The sequence below is a fragment of the Raphanus sativus genome, chromosome 6 (genome assembly GCF_000801105.2).
Source record: "Raphanus sativus cultivar WK10039 chromosome 6, ASM80110v3, whole genome shotgun sequence".
Lineage (NCBI taxonomy): Eukaryota > Viridiplantae > Streptophyta > Magnoliopsida > Brassicales > Brassicaceae > Raphanus > Raphanus sativus.
The window spans coordinates 49766727-49789120 of NC_079516.1; the positions used below are offsets into that span (position 1 = coordinate 49766727).

A 22394-nucleotide genomic window follows, 5' to 3' on the forward strand; every position below is an offset into this window, starting at 1 on the left:
TCTGTAAATTCTTTTACAATTGGCCCATAACGATCTTAATGGGCTTTGGATAATGTCTAAATATTAAAATCCATTTTTTGTATATGTATAATATTTTAATCATTTAACAAGACGCCAAAATATACTGCTATATTTATTTTCCAGGAAAATATAAACTTGTTTTTTTTTAAAAAATACCACATCTTGTTGTTTACAACTTATTTTGTAAAAATCGTTTTTATAAAGAACTTCATCCATCTAATATGGAGTGTACAACTCATAGTCATACATGAAATGTCTTCCATTAAACTATCTTGAAGAAAAAATCATTAAATATTTTGTATTACTTCGGGACTATATTTTCTTTCAGGAATGTAGTAATGTCTTTCAATACTACCATATTCTCGTATTTTGATTACAAATAGTATTTTAATTCCTAGTGGTCTGACCTAATTAATACTTAGAGAAATATATCTTACTGATTAGAATTCTAAAAGATAAAAGACCGGGAAGCTTAGATTTCCAAAATCATGCTGCTCTTATTTCTTATGTGTGACTATTTATGTTGAATGTGTTGTTTGAGGATTAGGTGTATGATATTCTTTATGTTTCTTTTTTGCTTTTATCCATCTGAGAACAATGGATAATGAGATATGCATGCTTTTGAAGATGATTTTGACTCTGGTATGGTTCATGATCACTATGATGATATGATTCATGATTATTATGATTGTGGTATAATTCAAAACATAGATGATGTTGGTACTAATTTAAAATCAAGATACAATACTATAAATATGAAAAAACTACATTATATTGGTAGAAATTAATTGTATTACCATTTACAATAATGAAAGTAAAATTGAAATCATGGATGTGGTTTGTTAGTACAAACAAGATAGTAGATTTCATTGGTTTGAATACTATAAAGTTATATGTATAACTGTCTTGAAAATTTCCCTTGGTCATTTATTTCTATTTTTGGTTGATTAATTATCAATAAGTTAATGATTTTTCTTTTTAAGCTAACATGTTCTTTTTGAACTATTTCAGCTAACATGTTAAAGTTCTAAGTGTCAGGTCCAATTTTTTAGAATTCTAATAATGATTTAGGTGATTTCAAAGCTATCAAAGAAATGCTGGAGAATTTCACTACAGAGAATTGATATGTTTTCAAAGCCATTAAACTCCATTTTTCTTCTAAGAATAAAGAAGAGTTACACGTTCATGCTTGAAGTAGATCATACTCTACATATTCCACCATGCAGTGATTTCATGAAAATACTTTTGAAAAGTTGTATTAAATTCTCTTGAAGAGGAAACCGAAGATATTTCTTGAAATCCTCTTACTTATAAATATTAACATATCTAAGTTTTATGAAATAAATTTATATGTCCTATGATATGTAGAATTTTTGTTTAGATTTCTTCGCTGCACCTTGTGGATGTCTTTGGATTCTTCACCGCTCTGCTGCACATAAATTTACTTTATGTGCAATATAAAAAGGCATATAAACATATTTTTAAATGATTGTTACGTGAAAAATAATAAAATTGTTAAAATAAAAAGTACACAAGTGAAATATGCAAATTTTTTTTAATTCCATTATTTTTTATCATCTAAATATTTTCTTTTAAACATGGTTTACTATTAATTTAAATGGGATCGAGCCCATTATATATCCGGTTCAGTTTTTGAATAAGTAATTAAACCGATAAAACTAAGGAACCGGCAAAATTAGGAAGTTTGTATTATCTAAACCGAATTGCAAAGTAGACCCTGAAAACCCCACTCGTTCACAAAACCGTTCTCTCGCCTTCGTCCCAACTTTCTCTGAGCTTCATTTGCACTATTAACCACTGCTTTTCAAACTCTCGCATCCTTTGACTGGGTGAGTTCATGGGTTCTGTTTAAAATTTTGTTTTTCTGAATAACTTCTTAATGTTCTCTTATGCGAATTAAAATGAATTCTCAACATAGTGAATCGGATTTCACACTATAAAGATAGAACCTTTCGAGCTCACTTCGAATCTTCTCTCCTTTACAAACCGCTCTTAATATATCTTTCATTGTTTTAACGATTGCCTCTGACTTATGTTTTGCTTTCAGCTCGCTCTTCTGTTTTGGTCTTAGCATTCTCCTTCCAGTGCCGGCTAACTAGGGGGAATAAACGATGCGCCCCGGTTCCAATCCCGAGTCTCCCCATATATTACTAACTAATGGGTCCATTTTTTTTAAAAAAAATACATGTCTTTTCATTAAAAATTCCAAAAAATTATAAATTAAATTGAAAAGGGGTCCAAAAATATTTTATGTATATATATTTTTTGTTTTCTTTACAATATACAAAAAAATACTGGCTAAATTATAAAAACAACAAAAAAAAATTGAAAACATTAAATAAACATAAATTTTAAAGGGTACAAAAAAAAAAGTTTTGCCCTAGGGTCCCTGACAATGTTAAGCCGGCCCTGTCTCCTTCTTGTCACTAATTTGCATATCTCCTATGTATGTGAATTGCTCTAAAAGTTTCATGCTTGGATCGTGCTATATTCCGCTATATTCTAGATGCTGCTTCTTAAACAGAGCTCAGCTTCTGTTCTTGTCGCTGGGAATCCAACTCCATTCCTCCACACTCCTCGATTCGCTTGCAGAGTTGGATCTCTTCCAGTTACAACGTACTCCTCCCCGAGTTTCACCTTAGAGAAGCTTCCCACCTCTTCATCTGGAAGGCTCACTCCGGTTCTAGCATGTAGCTCTCACGAGGCTTCTCCTATCAGGTACCTATGCATGCTCCCCTGTATACACATAAGCGTCTCAAGTCTTTTTTTTTTTTTAATGCTTAGATTAGATCACATGTGCTATTGTGGTGAAGTACATGTGCTTCCTTGTAGTTCGTTTCTATGTTACTAGAGACGAGGATTTTGAAGTCAGTATAATAATTTTTTTTTTAATTTCTCTTTTGAAAGTGAGAATAAACCTGTCCATGGAGTTTCTGAGATCATCGTGGGAGTATTGAGAGGTTGACAGTTGGATCGTATGCTTTGCCAATCTGCTTCTCAAATGGCTGTCAAGGTTATGATTTTAGATCCTTCGGAGAACTGCTCAGCAAGTTCGTTGGCCTACGGTCACATGGTTGATAGCTTTGACGACAGTGCTACTGTAGAAGAGTTTGCTAAAAGGTCCCTTCTTTTCTTTTCTTCTCTTTCTTGAATGCTTCAAGCTTTCTCCAGTTTCCTATTATTTAGTGACAAATTTGATGTTTATTGTCGTAGTTAAGATGTCGAGTCTTGACCCTTAAAATTGAACATGTTCACGTGGAAACATTAGAGAAGCTTGAGAAAAAAGGATTACATTGCCAACCAAAAGCCTCTACAATCAGGATAATACAGGTTTCATAACCTCTCAATTTTTTTCACTCAACTGAAGAATGTCAAGCAGTGTGATTTATGTGAGGCAATTTTGATTGTTTTCAGGATAAATACATGCAAAAAGTTCATTTCTCTCAGCATGGCATCCCACTTCCATAGTTTATGGAGGTTAGGCCTTTGCTTATGCTTTGTTTAAAGAATCAGTGACTAAGTTTCTCTATGAATAATCATGAGGAGTTTGTTATATATTTTTAACTCCTTAAGCCTTGACACGACAGATAAACGATATTGAAGGAGCGGAAAGAGCAGGTGAACTTTTCGGTTACCCTCTTATGATCAAGAGCAAGCGATTAGCTTATGATGGACGTGGAAATGCAGTTGCCAATAGCCAAGACGCTCTTTCTTCTGCTGTAACAGGTAATAACATTATGAAGGATATGGAAAGTGGTCTCAGCTAGTTTAGAGTGGTACACTGTCCTTATTGATATAACCTTTGTCCAGCTCTTGGAGGTTTCAGTCGTGGTTTATACGTCGAGAAATGGGAACCCTTTATCAAGGTAAGTGATGATAAAGATTCTTTTGATATGGTATCTTATTGGTCTCTGATGTTTATAACTATTGACATATAAAAATTTAGGAGTTAGCTGTTATTGTGGCTAGGGGAAGAGATGGTTCCATGGTTTCTTACGCCGTTGTTGAAACTGTTCACAGGTAACAGAAATATAATGTTATTTAAAGATTGAAAGATATGGTTTCTTACCTTGCAATGATGCACTCTAGGGATAACATATGCCATATAGTTAAAGCACCTGCAGACGTGCCTTGGAAGTTCAACAAACTTGCCACTGATGTCGCTCAAAAGGCTTTTGATTCTTTAGAAGGCGCTGAGGTTTTCGCAGTCGAGCTCTTCTTGACAGAGGATGGTCAGGTATTGTCACAGGACATTAATAGTGAACTTTATATTGATCATTTATTAAAATTCACAAAAGTATTTTTATACATTTTAAAAATTATTAGATCAGATTACTATGTAGTAAATTTTTTTGGTTATAAAGGTTAAATAGTAATTTTATCATTTTTTGAAAAATATGTTTTGTATTTGATTGAATATTTGATATATTTTTTTGCATTTTAATTGTTTTTGGCAAATTCCCTTACGGTTATATAAAGATTGTTTTTTGTTGGAAAGCTTCGCATTAACCCTAGGGGCTAGGCATTGTCGAGCTTTTCTTTTTCTTTTTGGTATTCTCTGTGTGATTGGCTGATTGTCGACCTTTAACATGCTTTCCAAAACAAAGGCAGAGGATGAGAAAACCTCCGAAGCACCGTCGTCTCTGATTATTACCTCACTTCCTGAAGATGATGTCTTCATTGACATCTTAGCTCGTGTACCAAGGCGTAGCCATGTAACACTCTCCCTTGTTTCCAAGCACTTTGGGTCACTCGTTGCTTCGCCTGATCTATACTACGCAAGAAGATCCTTGTTGGCCTGCACGGAGAACTGTCTCTACGTTGCCCTCTTTGACATAAATACCTCTTCTCTTTACCATTGGTATATCCTCTGCCGAAAAGCCAACGGCAGCCACTGCTTGGTCCGTGCCCCCTCGACGATTCCCTTTATGTATTACCCTGAAAGCTCTGTGGCAGTGGGTTCGAGGATATATGTTTTTGGTGGGGTTACAAATATGACGACAAATGCGTTTTGCATGGATTGTAGATCCCACACGGTGACACCCCTACCAAGCATCCCTGTTGCTATGATTTGCAAATTCGTTGGCTTCATCGACGGGAAAATATATGTTATTGGATATTTGTATCATGACGGCACAAAGAATGTGATGATGGTGTTCGATATAGAAACACAAAAGTGGGAGCATGCGATGATTAAGCCCGAGATGGAGGAACCTTTCAGAATATGGTATAAAGCTTGTGTGGTGATGGCTGATAAAATATACATAAAGTATAGGGGTAGAACCTATGTGTACAAGCCAGTGGAAAGTAAATGGGAAACAAACTATATGCTGATGCTGAATAATTGTCCGCCTAGTGTGAGAAATGCAAGTGTTGTTGATGATGTATTGCTCTACCATGATCGGTCCACGTACACCTTAAGAGCGTATGATCCAAATGAGAAGTATTGGCGAGTGGTGGAAGGCTTGAAAGAATTGTTGGCTAAGATATCAGATTCACAGTGGTCACGTACTGTGAATTACGGTGGGAATATGGCTTTGCTTTTCAGAAGAACAAGTAAGATTTGGTGTGCGGAGATTTCTCTAGAAAGACTTCAAGGAGGGCAAATTTGGGGTAAAGTTGAGTGGTGCGATCATGTTCTAACTGGAAATTTTGGAATTAGGAAATTTCTAGCTGTTGCGGTTTGATGCATGAATTCTCCTTCATATTTAAAGAACTTGTGTTTTTTTTCTAAAAAAAAAACTAAACTATTTTTTTTTTTTAACTAAACTAATTATTATGTCCAGCTTCACCTAAATGCCTTGGCGAGTTCTCTTTTCATTAATATAATTGACCATCTGATTGTCCAGATGGTAAAATATTGGTTTGGATTTAAGTTTGTAATGCTACATTTAGTTCTCGGTTTCAGTTAGGTGATGCTGTGTGTGATTATTAGGGTAAAATCGTGTAACTAAGGAAAACTATATGTGATGATGTATAACTTGTCTGATGTGGGTTATACATAAGAGATTTTATTGACATTTGAAATTTGGAACTACACAAAGCCGGTAGCAATTATATTATATCTGCAACTTAACCAGCTTCTATGTCACTTAACCGGTTCTTGAAGTTCTCTTTATCCCTTGAGGGGAATATTAATCCGACGGTACATGCGTGATACATATTTTTTTTTTTGTTTTCGTATCCAAAACCCGGAAGAATAATTATAAAGCATTAAAATTAGAAACGATTTATTATGCAAGTAGTAGAAAAGGTTACAACTCAATAGACATTATCCATGATATAGTTTTAGTAATAAGACCGAGTCTAAACAGCCTCTCCGACTTACGGAATACGGACTGCATTTATAGCAGCCAATAATTTTGTAAGCAGCAGCCGTGGGGGCAACCCAATAATTTGTCAGTATGATACCTGCGAAATGATTCAATCCGCAAATAGTTGCACCAAGACTTGTAATTCTTGAAATATTTTTCCATCAGCTTATTCACGGTGCTAGGCTTCACCTAAGTTTTATTTGTAGTTAGTATTAGTGTGTAATATCCTCCAGAAAAAAAAAAAAAGAAGCTTTGTGAGATATCCCACAGAGTACTTACATAGTTCCCGAGATCCCTCTTTCTCACATCAACGTTGACAAGTAGAATTATGAGATGCTCCCTCTGATTAGCTACATTTCCTCTCTTTAACCATGAGAAATAGGAAACTTAATCAAGATTTTCATAATACAAACTTAAACAGACTAAAAATGGCGAGAAAGAAACTTATACCTGAAAATCAAAAACCAAAGCAAGCCATTCGATAATATCATTGAAAGTTCTGGCTTTTTCCCCATCCACTTCGTTTGAATGAACTCTTGGCTGAGGAAGATTTTACACATTAGAGACAGCACGAATGGCCGCCTTAATCTAGCTAGTAACGGGAAACGTCGGTAAGAGCTCAGAATGACACTAATATTTGATGAAAAGCTTAAGTAAGCTTAAGAGCAGAGGAGATTGCTTGCTCGCCAAGAAACCTATCACCGGTTTGAGAAAGCTGATATACTCACCTCTGAATCTTCCGTGTGACCATGTCTATAACGGGCGACACCGTGATCCCGAGGCCTGCTCTAGAAACCGCGCTATCGATGTTTTTCATGGCCTGGAAAAGAGCCCTCGCGGCTGGCTCCGAGTCCGAGGGTTTCACCTCGTTTCCGACCGCAATGTACCTGAATCTGACACCGTTGTAGCTCTTGACGTTTTGCTGGACCCACAGCGTCGGCCTCGATGGGAGGTCACGGCAGTTACACATCACCGACGATATATCTATGTTAACTAATTTATCAGAGTTTTTGTCCTTACCATCCTGCTAAATGAAGTTGCGCCTAGACCACACAACAGTGTCCATCAAACGATCGAGTCATGTTATACTTCACAGTTTGAGCAACGCTTGCGGGCTATGGTTGGTCTTCCGCTTGGTGGTCCGTCTATGAGAACTCCTGCCTCCAATTATGTATAATATTCTGGGGGACGATGATGTAATGGATATTTCCGCTTTTAACTTTATTGTTTGAAGTGTCTTGTTCTTATTTATTTAATGAAACATATGGTGCTCTTGTTCTGTTTCCAATTTTCTTATGTCAGGGAGAAGCTGGTTTCAGAATGGCTCATCGGCTTATTACAAGAGCTCTGAGTGTTCCTGCTGCATCTGTGCATTGGTATGACAAGCCAGGTTAGACTTTTGTTCTCTTACAATTTCTCATGAACTGTATAACTACTAACAAAGCTTGTATGTGATGTCAGAAATGAGAAAATACTAGATTTTTTGAAACAGGTGTGTCTTTTTTTTTTTCCTTTTGAAATTAGGTACGGTTGCTTCACTCACTCTTTTGCCTGTGATTGGTGTCCCTGTACGTGGTACCCGTTTGGATGGAGTTAATTCACTTCTCTCCATCGTTCAGGTAAGCACCTATTGCTTAATGATTCACTTGAGCTGTTAACTGTTTGCATCTTTTGAATCGATTTTGGTTTCACCAAAGATGCCTAGGGGTGTTCCTGTGGCGACTGTTGCTATAAACCATTCCACCAACGCAGCCTTGCTTGCTATTCGGATGCTTGAGATCTCTGATACTGATCTTGTCTCGAGGCTCTTCTCTTCCTTCCTTTTTTTTCTTTAATATTGAGTCAAACTGAACAAGACTAAATGAGAGTGGTGTGTGTATTCTTGGTTGGTCAGGAAGACATGAGAGAAGAGAACATGGTTAAAGGACAGAAGCTTGAGCGAGAAAGTTGGGAATCTTATCTAAACCATTGAACAAAGCTCACATAGGTTACCGGATAACCCATTGAGTTATTGATTTTGCTGACAAGAAGATCTTATTATGGCATCTGAGAGTTAGCTTCGGTTCTTGAGTTGTTGACTACTTGTTGTCAGGGGTTGTCCCAGTTTAGCTTCTTCAAGTTGAGGCACAGATACTTTGGGAATCAGTTCTAATTGAATCTGTTGAACCGGTTAAGCCAGTGGTTTCCAACTTTCCACACAAGATAATCATTAACTAATATAAATGACCTTAACAAAATAAATCCATAGGCTTATTACTTTTTTAAAAAATAAAAGAGGTCAAGTGAGATGACAAAGGCAACCGGTCACCAAAAGCTACGGTTTACTTTCTTACAAGTCTTTCCGTCTCGGTTACAACATTCAATTCATAGATTACTAGTATCCACTGCTCAATCCTTTGGTCTCTAGAGATGGCAGGACCAGAGGTTTGAAACCATTTCGAAGAGCAGCCTCCCACACTCTGGGAGGGTTAACAACTGGACCGTCAAGACCGCACTCGTGTTCCTCCCACCCTTCAAGCGCATGCACTATCCCACCAACTCTCCATGCGCTCATCACTCTCCTCCCCAACCAGTTCTATATAGTATAATAATGTGTTATATATTATCATGAATCGTAATATAGTTTTACTAGAGTTTAAGGAACATGTATATACCTCACAAGAATCGATGTTTTGAGCAGAGTCAGGGATGATCATAGCCGGAGTGGTATGGTAAAAGCAGTCCTTTCGAAGTTGAGTAGGAGGAAACTGTGAGAAAGGAAGAAAACGAGTTCCTTTTGTTGCCATCTTCTGCTCTTCTTTGCTTAGCCCATCTCCCACCAACCAAATCTACATCATATATGTATGTTACATGGTTTTATAATACTTGATTATAATTTATGAGTCGATATGTTATTATTTATTAATGTCCTTTGCAATCTAATCGTACCATTGGGGAGTAATCGGTTGTGAGCACCAGATTTTCTTTACAATGCCCGCCAAGGTATCCGGCTAGCATGCAATGCTCTTCCTCACATAACATCATCACCTATTTATTGAAATGGTCTATTAATTGGGTCCCTATTAAACTAGACCAAAACGAATATTTTAAAATATGAACTAACTATTACAGTCAAAGGTATAAAACATTAATTATGAATATGTTTTGTAACCTGAAAATGCTAGATTGATTTGGACTTGGGGTGGTAATGGGAGTTAGATTCATATAGAATTTATTGATTTTAAAAGTTGATAGATTTGTTAGTTTTGGACAGAGTTGCAGAGAATTTTGTGTATTGTGAAAATATGTAGAAATAAATTATTGTAATGATTTTAAGAATTTAAGGTAAATATGTAGTATTCTTCAAATCTTATTTCATGAGTTAAATAGTTAAAAATACAATTCTCAATAACACTAACTTTAATAGATTTATGGAATCATTAAAATCTAAACATTTTGAATAACAAAAAATTTGTAGAAAATTATAAAATTATTATACCAATAATAAAAGATTTGTAGAGAATTGTATAATCATCGTACCAATAACACTAGACTTTATAAATTCTTAAAATTGTTTACAAGATAAGCTATCGAATGACTTTTTTTTTGGTAAAATATTAAATGCTATCGAAGGACTTGATTAGATAGATAATGACATAACGTTTAAACGAAACTTCTTTGAACTTTGTGAATGTATGCAGGGGGCAGACGCGGTGCGGCCGTAGGGATCACCTGCCCTACTAATTTTTGTTTTTCTTAAATAATTTAAGTTAATTCAATAAATTAATTTAGTGAAGAAAAATAAATAAATTATTAGCCTATTTATATAACTATTTACAAGTATTGAAAACTAGAGAAAATTAAACATACAGTTTTTTTCCTCAAAAAACCAAACATATAGTTATATATGTAAATAGGTACATACCTTGATGCCATTTTGGCAAAGAGAAGTGACAATGGCACGAGCAACTTTTGTGATTTTTCCTCGAAAGAGAACTTCTCTCGTGCCAACGGGAATACTATGGACCACCACCTCAGCTGCAAGACTGCTACCGTCTACTATCCTTATCTTTAGCTTTGGGTGCTTCCTTAAATACATTTCTCCGTAACCATTTAATTCTTCTCCCTAATCATATTACAATATTAATTAGGGTTTATGTATATATATGGTCAATCTCTCGTTAGAACTGCAAAACATATGAATTACTAATTGCATGCCTGGTTCAATAGCCCCAAACTCATTACTTTCACACCCCTCTTGTCCGCTTCAATGATAGCCGTCTCTATCATTTTGTTGATAGATTCTTTACACTGCTGCGATATGTACTGTTCATTATTAACAAACAAAAGTAAGTAGAAAACGTGAAGTTATTTGATATATTGTAAAAGACTAGAGAAGAGAGAGTAGAGGCAAACATGAGAGGAGAACTTGGGAAGGAGGTGGGAGTGAATGGTGAGATCACGGAAGCGGTTTCTCTCAAAGACAAAGGTTCGGGAAGAGAATGAAGTTAGTATGAAAGAGATAACTAGAGTGAAGGGTCTCATGAGTAATATGTAACACCGAGAAGATAGTGGGTGTGAGGAGAATGAAGCAAAGCCAAGCCGGAGATGGTAAATAGAGTCGAGTGATGTTAGGTGGGTGAGATGAATTGCGTCTGGCTTCTCTTCTTCTTTCTCCAATGATGATTCGTACAATGAATCACTGCACTTGTCGTTGGTCCCGTAGATGTAGTCGTACATTGGCATGAATAGAGAGTAGTTTGTCCTGAATTGCGTGTGGTGGAGGGAGTGAAATCTGCAATCATTAAATATTTAGTCTCAAAGTTGTTTTCATTCTGATATTAATTACTTCTAGATAAAAGATTTTCTTCATGTTTTGTCCCTAATTAACTCATTAAACACTTGATCTAATCTTTTTTTCAACAGTTTTTGTTTTGTATTTAGTGAAAATAATATTGCAACACACCATTATATATAAACGTCTCCGAGGTAATAGTGAAATACTATTCTAGAGAATTGTGAAGGACTTACGAAGGAGTATAGCATAAGAACTTGAGAGGAGGGAAAAGAGAGAAGAAAGTTTTTGGAATGAACTCGAAGTTGCAGTGACCCAAGTTGTTCATGAAATCTATGTAAGTTAAGTAGAGGAAAAGCGAGGCCACAGAGACCGTTCCGCATAGCAACGTCGTTACTAGAGGTATCCCCAAGATTAGTGTATAGCCAATGTGCTCCGCAAACGGATGTACCACCGCTGCATTCAAAACCACACACAATATTATTGTTATACATGTCATTGTATGCAAGTCTTTCTTTTTTTTTAAGAGACGTCAATTTTTGTAAATATGCTTACAACTATATTAAATGGTTATAAAAACTTATGTAGAAATCCTGTTTTGTTGAAAATCAACACCATTTATATACATTTTTTCCATCACATTAAATAAGCTTCCAGATTTGGCTATCTAGTGCATATACCCTTCAAAGAAAGTGTTGTTTTGAATTTTCAACGTAAATATTATAAATCGTTTTAGCCTCAAGTAGTAATGTTCAAATAAATAACTAAAGTAAAAATAATTAGTACAGCGAACATAATCCAAGAGTTTACTAGAGTTCTGAACATTTTTAATTCTTGTGAAAAGTCATAGACCCTTGAATACTGTTTTATTTGTTTTAGGAGGAAGTATATATAAGTTTACATGTGACGTACAAGTTATCGGCTCGGTGACAATGGAGGAGTGGTGGTGTGAATGGTATCGAGAATAGAGGTAATGATGGTGAAGGGCTCGGTGAAACCAGTAGTAGGTGAACTCAACAGGACCCGTATGGAGGAGAACGGTTAGAACCACGCCATCAAGTCGCCAAAAGGGAACGGGAGTGTTTCCTATGACGTAAGCTTTGACTAAGTAAACAACAAGAGTGTTGAAGATGATCTGATCGTCCCAAGTTCGTTCTCTGTCGACTTGCTCAAACTCTATGGACTTGTTCACGATCCGTTTGGTCCCCTTAGCAGTTCGGTAACGGGAGAAACTTATCCAAGCCTGGCTATGAACAATACGCCACAACATTAGCGCCACGACCAAAAGTTTATCGTGATATCGCAGTGCCGCGTACGAGTAGATGCTGTCGATAACAAGCGGCGCCAACACCAAGTACTGAAATATTTATTCATATTATATACAAACGTTATGGGCCTATGGCTAACGGTTGATATAAACAACGGATTATAATTCATATATAAAGATGTGATGAAGCAATGACCTTAAAGCTTCCAAGAGGTGCCCATGGCCAGTCCGTGAGAAAACCTGGTCTCGACGCCATTCTTCTTCGTAAGATAGCCGAAGATGATGACTACTAGGTCTCTTCCTTTCGATGGGCAACTTTGTGGGTGTGTGTGTGTGATGTTTTATACCAGTTGTTTTATACACAAACACATTACAAAAGCTTAGATATAATAGAAGGCATCACATTCACATGCGGTGCACATGTGAGAGTTTCTTTTTTCCGAAGGTCTATAAAAAGTATTCTTAAACCTAACTATGTTTAACAGATTAATAGTACCAGTCTTATTGGTGAGGAGTTAGTAGGCTTCATTAAATAGTCTTGAATATGCACGATTCCCCAATACTAAGCTATTTGATTTGACTAGACAAACTTAGCACCATATTTTATTTGAGAATTCCTTGCTGTTTTGGTTTTCTTTCGTTGTCTTTTATTATTTATACGGGAATTAATCCCAATAGCAGGATCAATAGCCCGAACATGTAAAGTCTTGCACCCATATCTCATAAATGGTTTTTTGTTGAAACTAAAGGAACTACTTTTCCACAGAAACAGGGGTCTTTGTTTACGTTCTCACAGCGCTCGAAGTGATAAACCAGGTGATAGACAGCCGAAAGTGAATCACTAAAGTGTTAATAGCATGCTTGCTGGTAACAAACTTCACTGAATATATAGTTTTGTTATATAAATAGTTTTTCAAATAAGCTATTAACCAAATAGTGGTAGTTTAGAAGTAAAAGATTTGGAGTAAGGCATAAACTGGTCTGTTTTGGATTTGCTTTTTGTTGGGAGCAAAGTTGATACTACTTGGTCGAGTTTTGATCTGGGACCATGCATTTTACATTATAGTCCAATAACAGATAATATAACTATTTCTTAACATAAATCGGAAAATATTTCAATTTCGAATCAGACAGTGTGATATTTAATCCACAATTTCAAATTTAAATAAATTTCGCGTTGTAATATCTAAAATACTACTAATATTTATTTTATTACTTGTTGAAATTTTTAATTGTTGTAATACGTTGAACAAACAGTATTGATATATTGTATACCCAAGTTAGATAATTTGAAATGTACATGTACAACAATATATAATATGCCGTGTTATTGCGTAACATATGAATTGGGTAGTCAGTTCCTATTAACTCGTTTCGTTCAATCAAGGATTCAAAAACATTTAATATCATACTTTTACTTGATAAACTTAATCACAACTAAATAACAAAACAAAATCCTATACTTACCTTATATAAGGAATTTTCAAAATCACAATTATAAAAAGAAACTAAAGCTATTTCTTGAAAAGTATAAACAATAAAATCGAATAATTAAGATAAAATAAAAATGAGCGTATTATCCAAAAAAGGGTATAAGAAGATTTTAGGTTGGTTCTCAATGATGTGGGGGATGATGTGTGATAGGGAAAAAGACATTCTCTTTGGAAAGTATTAGTTGGAAATCGAGGGATATAAGCAAAGATGATTTTCTTCTTCTCTTGCCAGTTGCCATCATCTAGTCTTCTTTGCTTAGCCCACCTCTCACCAACATGCTTGTAACTTCTTTCGAATTGACAACAATCTGAATTGTATAAATTAAATGCCGGTTGGTGGTGATACCAACAACATTAGAGCACCTAATAAATTGAAGCTCATGGTCATATAAAATTAGGTGACTATGAGTACCATATGTACAGTTTTGAATAATAGATGCCATGTGTATCTGCTTCGGTTAATTATTACCACCAGAAGTATTCATTCAAAAAAAGTATTTATTCATATCGCGGGAGAAAAATTAAATGATTGTGAGCTCAATTTAGGCTTCCTTCTAGTTCTAGTGGTAGCATCTAGTAGTAATAATTTATTAAATGCGGCCACAGAGCACAAGTACACTTATTAAATTCATTGTTATGTTCAGTTCAATACAAACAAAAGAAAAAAGAATAGACTTTTATTAGAAACATAAATATTATCTCATGATAGGCCTGGAACTTATTATTTGAGATTCAGATTCGATCCAAAATTTGATCTGGATCCTCTTCAAAAATCCGAATATCCAGAGAAGATGGATCTGAATCCAGATAATAAAATATTGGATCCATTTAAACCGAATTCGAATCCAGACATTTTAATTTTTTTAATCCGAATATCCGGATCCGTACTTTTTATTGATAATTATTTCAAAAATACGAATATATATAAAAACTAATTTTATTTATTATATTTTATTTCTATACTAATAAATATATTAATTTATATGAATTTTGTAATAGTAAACATAGATATAACTACAAATATTATATATACTTTTATTTTCAAATTATTGTTAATACTTTATATATTTTAATATTATTTTTATTTATTTTGAGGATCTAAATCCAGATCTGATATTACAATTTTTCAAAGGATATCTGACATATAGATATTTGAAAATCCATGATTCGAATAAGTATAATAAAAATATAAATCCGTCGGATAAAGATCTGGATACCTTAAAATATTCTGGACGGTACTAATGAGAGGCATTGTGTTATCTTTGTCTCATTCTCCTTAAGTCTAAGTTAGTGTTGGGAGCAAGCTTTTGCTCGAATCTTCGTCTCTCGGTGGTAATTTGTACCTCGTGATCTACCTTTGATGACTTTGTCAAAAGCAATGATCAAAAGTAATAATATCTCACTAGATGACAAAAAAATCATCATGAGAGATTCATTTGAACTAAGGTTGTGTTTTCCTCACTTTTATGTAACATCTACACTTTCAAGACTCATATTATAAGTTTTAAAAATCAACTAGGAGTAGTTTTTTGACTTAATGTAAACCAATATGTTTGAAACGGTTCGAAGCATAACACCAAAAGGGTACACCATTTTGATAGAAACACTAAACAAGGAAAGAATATTGCATAAACCAGGGAAAAAAAAGTCATTAAAGAACAAAGACAAGCACCTCTCAGTTCTCCATAGTTTTCCAGCTTGCAAACATTAATCATAGTATTATACAGAATTACAGATCGTACCAACCGCATTGTACTATAACAGTATCCAAGTTGCGAAACTGAGTACAAACATAATGCAGATTGCAATATTTTATATATCTCTGAACTATACAATTTGTATTTGTTTTTCATTGTTATTACTTTTTAAAAACGACGTGATTAATAAAAAAGAAAGTTTACTAAAATGACACAAATTAATTATATTATTACTAGAATGACTCATATTTAATCCATGTTTCTCTTAAACTCTTCAAACAAACCGATTACTTTTGATGAATTATTTATTAGAAATTATCATATTTTTGTATCTCAAACCATAAAGATATATATATATATATATAAAATGACGTTGTCAAGTACTATTTTCACATTTATGGGACCATAACAGGAAAAAATTGTTTAAAATCTTCTTATAAAGTAAAATTTTTAAGATAAACAAAATCATATATAAACTGAAAAGCAAAATGAATATCTCAGAATCTATTCTATTAATTCTTCAACATGTCCAATTGATAGTAAGTTATGTCCAATTATTTATCCCCATTATTCTTTGAAATATTACTAAAAACCTACTCTAAAAATATTAACTGCCGCTAATCAAACATATTACGAATATTGGTATTGTAACTTCCACTTTGTTCCTAAATTCTCGGTAATTGTTTTATCCTTAGTTAAATTTTTAAAATAAAACCAACTGGCTTTATTTTGACTTTTCTGTTTATCTTTTGGAGAAATACGAACATAATGAAAATGAGAAAAATATTGACCAATTCTATCATGAGTTAGACAAGAATGATGTTAATATAAATCAACATCTTAAGACCAATAAAAAGTAAAATGATCAACATCTTAAGACCAATAAATGATCAATATCTTTTCACTGACACATTTAATCAAATACATTTAAACTAGAAGCAAATAATATAAATCAACATCTTAAGACCAATAAAATTAAAATTGTTATCTTATAATCGAAAGTCTAAACAATATATGTATCAATAACTATTATTCTATCATCAATACTATTAAAACATGAACATGATCTATTTATATAGGTGTGATCCAACTATTTTAATACAATTATTAAAATATTTTATTAATCATTTAAAAGAAATATAATACAAAAAACACAAATATAATTAAAACAGACAAATATAAAATTTAAATTTCTAAAAAATGTAAAACAACCAAATAAACCCGTCCTTTTTAGGGTATAAATTGATAAAACGATTTGGTATGTAGTATAATCAAGTAATATTATTTATATTTTTAGGAAAATAATCAAAAATATATCTGCGCTTTCAGTTAATTATATTAAAATGCTTCTTTTTTACAGTTTCTACACGAATCTAATAATAATCTATTCTATTAAATTAGGAACATGACTTATTGATAGCCCTCAAAATTTGATTCTTTATCCGCGGGTTCTGCTCCGCTTGATTCACTGCAGGGCGGGTGCCGGTCAACAAATTTGAAAAATATATGGGGCGGCTGCGGGTCGAGTATATTTTATGCGCGGCGGATGCGGATCGATCGAATTTAAACTGAGGGTACCCTCTAACCCGCAAAATTAAAAAAAAAATGATTTTAAAAAAAATATTATTTTCTTATAAAAAAAATAAAATTACAAATATTTATAAAAAATTAACAAAAATATATTATTTATGTCAATTTTTTAAAAATATTAATAAAAATATATAAAATAATTATTTTTATTATTTTTAATATTATTAGTGGGTCATGTGGATTATCCGTTAATTTAAGTAGAGCGGGTACAGATATCATTTTTTCTACTTGTGGGTCAAGTGAGTCGAATTTTTGAATCAAAAAATGATTCAACCCACAACGGAACTGAGCTGGGCGGATCAACCCGCAAACCCATCACTACTTTTTGATATAAGTTTAGTCCAACTATTTTAATGCACTTATTAAAACTTCTTACTAATCATTTAAGACAATATTTTATACAAATATAATTATTTAAAATATAAATATAAATATTAAAATTAAATTTCTGCAAAATATAAAACAAAAAATATACCCGCCCTTTTAAGAGCGAATCATAATCTAGTTGTTCTCTTAAAAGTCAAACAATTGTTGGAAGAAACGAAGTTCTTTAGTAATGGTTGGTTGGAATATTTTACACTTGATTTAGTTTTGGTCTCTTTCAGATAAAACATCATTAATTTAGTGGAATTAAGTTAAAATAAATGGAAAGCCTCTTCAAAAGAAGTTAAAATAAATGGTCTTTACGGTGAAAGAAAATAAACGCTCAGTGCAGTGTAACCGTGTAACTGTCTAAGCGCAAGATTGCGAATTAATGAAGTACTAACTTGACATCCAACGAATACAAATCCGGTAACTTTCATCTCCTCTTGTACTTCCTATGTTTCACCAAAAATGTTATTTCAACATTTTTTCTGTTTAACAAAAATATTATTTTAAAGTTTTAATGTAATTTATATCTATTTTCAATTTAGTATTAATTGTAAAATATCTTATAAATAATTCTATCTATCTTAAATATTATTGGTTAAATAAATATAATTAATAAAAACATAAGTAAATTTTAATTATTTTTTAATTTGTGTGAAATGTATACACTCAAATTATCACTATTTCATTTCATTTTATTCCGTTGATTCCAATTTTATTTATTCCATAAATTCTTAAAATGAGTTACCGCCTTTGTAAAACGAAGTATAAAGTAGCAGTGGACTCAAACTTGATCTAGCCTGTGGACTGGAATGAAAGTACACGAAACCTAGTTTAAAACCTTTTTGGACCTCTTTTGGGCCAAACTCAAAACCCATATTCAGATCTTTAGCCCTCTCCCTTTTAACAAGAATACAAGATGTTGCTGGCGTTAACATCCCTGAAAAAGAGTGACCCCCATAAAAGAGCTTTCGTTGTGACCAAACAACACATCTTTTCTTAAAAGACTTTCTTGACAGAATGGTGAGTTCCATAAATCGTAAATACGTCAGAAGCAGCAGCACATTGCACAAAGAACATTTTCAAAAGCTAGATAACTATATGGTCATCAAATCTTATTTTATTAGATTATAACGCATGTATCATCTTGAAAACCTTGGACATAATCTTATTTAAGGAAAAGCTAAAACTATTTACATAATTATACACTCTAATATAATCGTACGCACAAAACCATTATAATATTCAAAACATTCACCTCCCACCGGAGAGTAGAGAATCAGCTATAGAAGATCCACCAGTAAACCCTTTAAAGACCGAAGAAGAATACGACATTCCTAATTCACTAAACCCATCTTGAACCCCCAACATCATCCCACTCCCTGACAGATCCAAAGGAGAAATATCCGGCAACTTTGCATCTCCTCTTAGATATTGCAGCACTTGTCTCATACTCGGCCTAGCCCGTGGGTCAGGGTGAGAGCACAAGAGACCTAGCTTCAACACCATCTCAACCTCTTTTTGGTCATACTCAGAACCCATATTAGGATCTACAGCATCCAAGATGTTCCCCTTGTTCCACAACCCAAACACCCAATCCACAAGCACGAACGTCTCATCCGTCTCGTGCTGAACCTCGATAGGACGTCTACCGCATCCGACTTCTAGTAAGAACGCCCCAAAGGCGAAAACATCGGTCGCCGTAGTGGCCCGTCCCGTCCTAGTGTGTTCAGGAGCTAAGTATCCCAACGTTCCGACAACGTGCGTGGTCTGAGGATCAGACCCGTGATCATACAACCTAGCTAAACCGAAATCTCCGAGTCTCCCGTTGAGCTCTCCATCTAACAAGACGTTGCTCGCTTTAACATCTCGATGAATCACAACTTGCTCCCATTCCTCATGAAGGTAGAACAATCCAGAAGCAACGCCGACAATGACATTAATCCTCTGTTTCCAGTTAAGCGTTACCTCAGGCTTGTTGTACAAGTACCTATCTAAGCTACCATTAGGCATGAAGTCATACACGAGAAGAAGCTCACCTTTACGTCTACAATACCCCAAGAGAGGCACCAAGTTCCGATGACTCATCCGACCAATACTCACGATCTCAGCCACAAACTGTTTCATCCCTTGCTTAGACTCGTGAGACACTTTCTTCACGGCGATCTCCAGCTTCGTCCCGGGCATCACACCTTTGTAAACGCTCCCGAACCCGCCGGAGCCGAGAAGGTCCTTCTCCTTGAACCCTTTGGTGGCGTAGTACAAATCCTTGAACCTGAACCTGTTCTTACCAAACTCTTTCTCCCACTCCTCGTGCTCCTCCGCGAACTTCTTCCTCCTCCTCACGATGAAGCAGACGAGGAAGATCACGCAGAATATCAAGAACAGAGATATCAAAGGCATACCGATCTTGAAAAAATCGGATATCGTCCTCGGCACGAACCGAGGAAGCTTCGGGAGCCTCGATAGAGACAGAGAAGGAGCGTTCGTATTCACACCGAGACTCCAACCTAGGATGTAATGTTCCGACAGAACAGAGCCGGTCGCGGAAGAGAACCCCACGTACATGTCTTGGAGCAGAACAGTGGAGAGATCTTTCACAGCCGACACGAGCACCTTTCTAGGTTTGTTCTCGTTGAACGGAGCCATCGTCACGTCGATCTTATGCGAAAGGCCGTCGTAGTCCACCCAGACTTGCATCGGCTTGCGACTGATCAAACTCAGGTTCTTGAACTCTCCTCTCTCGTCCCACCACCCAGCGTGTGCAGCTTTCTCTGACTTCAAACTGTTGATGTCGATTCCGACGTGGTTATCGTCTGTGTCGTTGAACTCAGTGCTCCGGATCGTGTCCAGCTCCACGGCGAAGACGTGGTTTGTGTCGTTACCGTTGTTCGAGATGTTGAAGAGACCGATGTACTGGCTTGCGGTTGCGTCGGGGAGGCTCGGTTGAGGAGCGATGGTGAAGGCGATGCCGTGGCCGCTGAGTATGGGGATCTGGGAGTGGATGGCGAAGACGAAGGTGGTGGAGAAGGAGAAGGCGGAGCCGTTTGGTGAATCTTTGAACCGGATTGGTTTGGTGAGGAAGGCGTGGCCGGTTTTCTGGACTGTGAAGTTGGTTAGGAGGAGGAGACCGTTTCGTGTGACGGTGGTGATCCCTTGGAGGGATATGTCAGCGGGTAGTGGAGCAAAGCCATTGTAAGTGAAGTTGGTGCTTTGAGAAGATGTTTCTTGTGATTGAAAGAGGAGGTTCAAGAAGAAGAAGATGGTGAGAAGCTTCAAGGACATGGCTTCCTCTGTTTTCTTTTTGCTCTGTTTCAGATTCCCTTTGGATATTTTTGTTTTAGTGGGTGAAGAAAGAGAGATAATTTATGGTGTGAAGAGAGTGGAAAAGTCGTCGTTTTATTATTGTTTTTCTTGTCTTTCTAGAAAATAACTTTATTTTTTTCTTGGTGGGGGAAATGCTCGTGATTGAGAAATTTAATTAAGGTAGGTGATATGTGTTTCATCTTTCCAAGAGTAAAGCTTGGTTTGAGATTTAAATAAAATTTTAGTGCCCATCTATCACGCTCATGATGCCGTAACAATAAGGATGTTATGTTTTAATTATCGATAATATTAGCCTAGGCACCATTGTTTATCAACCTATCTATTTTATGGCTCCTGATAGAAGATTCGACTATTAGAGTCAGCACTTGTTTTTTTTTTAAGAGTTTCTAGTTGTAACTTGTAAGCTAACGCACGCGAGGCGAGGATCACTGGTTCTTTTGTGTGTGTGTCAACTTGTAAGCTCACGTCACTTGGTTACTATTATGTTTCATACGACGTCATAACTCAACTGATAGTATGTGTGATCATTATGAAGTAATTTGCTCATCTAATTTTGATCTTTACCTATAATCTCGTAGTATTGTGTATAACATAAAATACAAATGGATGATTATATAAGGATGACATCACAATAATTTTGCATTTGGTTTTGGATACACTGTACTGCCTCTTCTATTATTTCCGTTGGTATCACATGATATCACAGACTCACAGTCGTCTAATATGCCAAATAGAACGACTTACTTTCAACATTTCCAGAAGTTGCAATGTGAAAGTGATAATGGAACAGACGTAATAATTGGGCTGATAACGTTCTCTTTCTACCCTTTAACATTTATGTGGACACAAACATGTTCTCAATTTTTTTGTTCTTTTTTTGCTAACTATGTTCTCAAATTTCTTGCCGACGACGTAACATCTCACCCCTTTTTTCGTTTGGTTGATTAAACAGAACTCTAACTTTTAATTTGTGATCTATTAAGTGTAGAGGAAAACTGAATAAATTGAAGACATGTGATACTTAATGCAAACTAAATATACTGCCCCTACAAGAAGGTTTAGCTCTCTTTACAACATAGATCGCTGCGTCAGATTAGTGGGTTAATTAGCGCTTGAAATTGGATCGATTGTACTTTTATTTTGATTCTCTTGGGAAAAAAGTTTAATGCTATGTCTCGTATTAGCAACTGCTTCTTGTGAATCGAGAGGGTTATTTGGATCAGGTTTAGACATCTCGCGGTTAACCAATTAAAAATATAAAAAATAAAACAAACAAAACATTGATCACGAGATGTTTTAAGTGGAAACTATATATAAAAGTTTACAATTTGGCAATAAGGTTTTTTTATCAAACAATTGGTAATAAGTTATGATATGATTATCTATGGCACCTTGTAAGACTAAGACGATTCTTAAATTATATTGTATATAAAATTGCCAACCTTTTTTACTTTAAAAATCATCGTACCATACTCCCATGTGAATTTGTCGTTTTTTATTTTATGCAAACTTTTAATTTTA

General features: G+C 35.0%; 4 protein-coding genes across 6 annotated transcripts; 2 read left to right on the top strand and 2 right to left on the bottom strand.

The window, feature by feature from the left end:
* Positions 1 to 2429: 2429 nt before the first annotated feature.
* LOC108808766 (F-box/kelch-repeat protein At4g38940-like) lies at positions 2430 to 5740 on the top strand. 3 transcript variants are annotated; one of them, XM_056987702.1, is made up of 9 exons: positions 2430 to 2760; positions 2950 to 3162; positions 3261 to 3372; positions 3457 to 3519; positions 3630 to 3768; positions 3853 to 3908; positions 3989 to 4062; positions 4132 to 4279; positions 4650 to 5740. In XM_056987702.1, exons 4-9 carry the CDS (start codon positions 3514 to 3516, stop codon positions 5727 to 5729), a joined length of 1503 nt encoding a protein of 500 aa, XP_056843682.1. In that variant the 5' UTR covers positions 2430 to 2760; positions 2950 to 3162; positions 3261 to 3372; positions 3457 to 3513; the 3' UTR covers positions 5730 to 5740. The 3 variants fall into 3 exon arrangements, with proteins under 3 accessions (XP_056843682.1, XP_056843683.1, XP_056843684.1); XM_056987703.1 differs by lacking the exons at positions 2430 to 2760; positions 2950 to 3162 and having other exon boundaries at positions 3225 to 3372; XM_056987704.1 differs by lacking the exons at positions 2430 to 2760; positions 2950 to 3162; positions 3261 to 3372; positions 3457 to 3519; positions 3630 to 3768 and having other exon boundaries at positions 3871 to 3908; positions 4152 to 4279.
* Positions 5741 to 7473: 1733 nt separating this feature from the next.
* On the top strand, positions 7474 to 8219 carry LOC130494632 (phosphoribosylaminoimidazole carboxylase, chloroplastic-like). Its single transcript, XM_056987437.1, has 4 exons — positions 7474 to 7527; positions 7659 to 7746; positions 7881 to 7975; positions 8054 to 8219. The coding sequence occupies exons 1-4, from the start codon at positions 7474 to 7476 to the stop codon at positions 8189 to 8191; spliced, it is 375 nt and encodes a 124-aa protein (XP_056843417.1). The 3' UTR covers positions 8192 to 8219.
* Positions 8220 to 8584: 365 nt separating this feature from the next.
* On the bottom strand, positions 8585 to 12836 carry LOC108810757 (protein CER1-like 2). Its single transcript, XM_018582846.2, has 9 exons — positions 12594 to 12836; positions 12043 to 12487; positions 11367 to 11586; positions 10752 to 11130; positions 10554 to 10661; positions 10261 to 10461; positions 9285 to 9383; positions 9011 to 9184; positions 8585 to 8931 (listed from the first exon to the last, which is right to left on the bottom strand). The coding sequence occupies exons 1-9, from the start codon at positions 12651 to 12653 to the stop codon at positions 8731 to 8733; spliced, it is 1887 nt and encodes a 628-aa protein (XP_018438348.1). The 5' UTR covers positions 12654 to 12836; the 3' UTR covers positions 8585 to 8730.
* A 5812-nt stretch (positions 12837 to 18648) lies between these two features.
* LOC108812713 (L-type lectin-domain containing receptor kinase IV.1) lies at positions 18649 to 20965 on the bottom strand. Its single transcript, XM_018585048.1, has one exon. It carries the CDS (start codon positions 20829 to 20831, stop codon positions 18801 to 18803), a length of 2031 nt encoding a protein of 676 aa, XP_018440550.1. The 5' UTR covers positions 20832 to 20965; the 3' UTR covers positions 18649 to 18800.
* Positions 20966 to 22394: the final 1429 nt, after the last annotated feature.

Bases quoted from the DNA above. Each gene is read 5' to 3' on its own strand.
- LOC108808766 (XM_056987702.1), top strand. The intron at 3,909-3,988 runs GTAAGTGATGAT...ATAAAAATTTAG, and splicing joins AATGGGAACCCTTTATCAAG to GAGTTAGCTGTTATTGTGGC. The intron at 4,280-4,649 runs GTATTGTCACAG...TCCAAAACAAAG, and splicing joins TCTTGACAGAGGATGGTCAG to GCAGAGGATGAGAAAACCTC.
- LOC130494632 (XM_056987437.1), top strand. From the start codon at position 7,474: ATGGTTGGTCTTCCGCTTGGTGGTCCGTCTATGAGAACTCCTGCCTCC. The intron at 7,528-7,658 runs GTATAATATTCT...TTCTTATGTCAG, and splicing joins GAACTCCTGCCTCCAATTAT to GGAGAAGCTGGTTTCAGAAT. The intron at 7,747-7,880 runs GTTAGACTTTTG...TTTTGAAATTAG, and splicing joins GCATTGGTATGACAAGCCAG to GTACGGTTGCTTCACTCACT.
- LOC108810757 (XM_018582846.2), bottom strand. From the start codon at position 12,653: ATGGCGTCGAGACCAGGTTTTCTCACGGACTGGCCATGGGCACCTCTT. The intron at 11,131-11,366 runs GTAAGTCCTTCA...TAATGATTGCAG, and splicing joins TTCTTATGCTATACTCCTTC to ATTTCACTCCCTCCACCACA. The intron at 10,662-10,751 runs GTTTGCCTCTAC...AATAATGAACAG, and splicing joins TTCCCAAGTTCTCCTCTCAT to TACATATCGCAGCAGTGTAA.
- LOC108812713 (XM_018585048.1), bottom strand. From the start codon at position 20,831: ATGTCCTTGAAGCTTCTCACCATCTTCTTCTTCTTGAACCTCCTCTTT.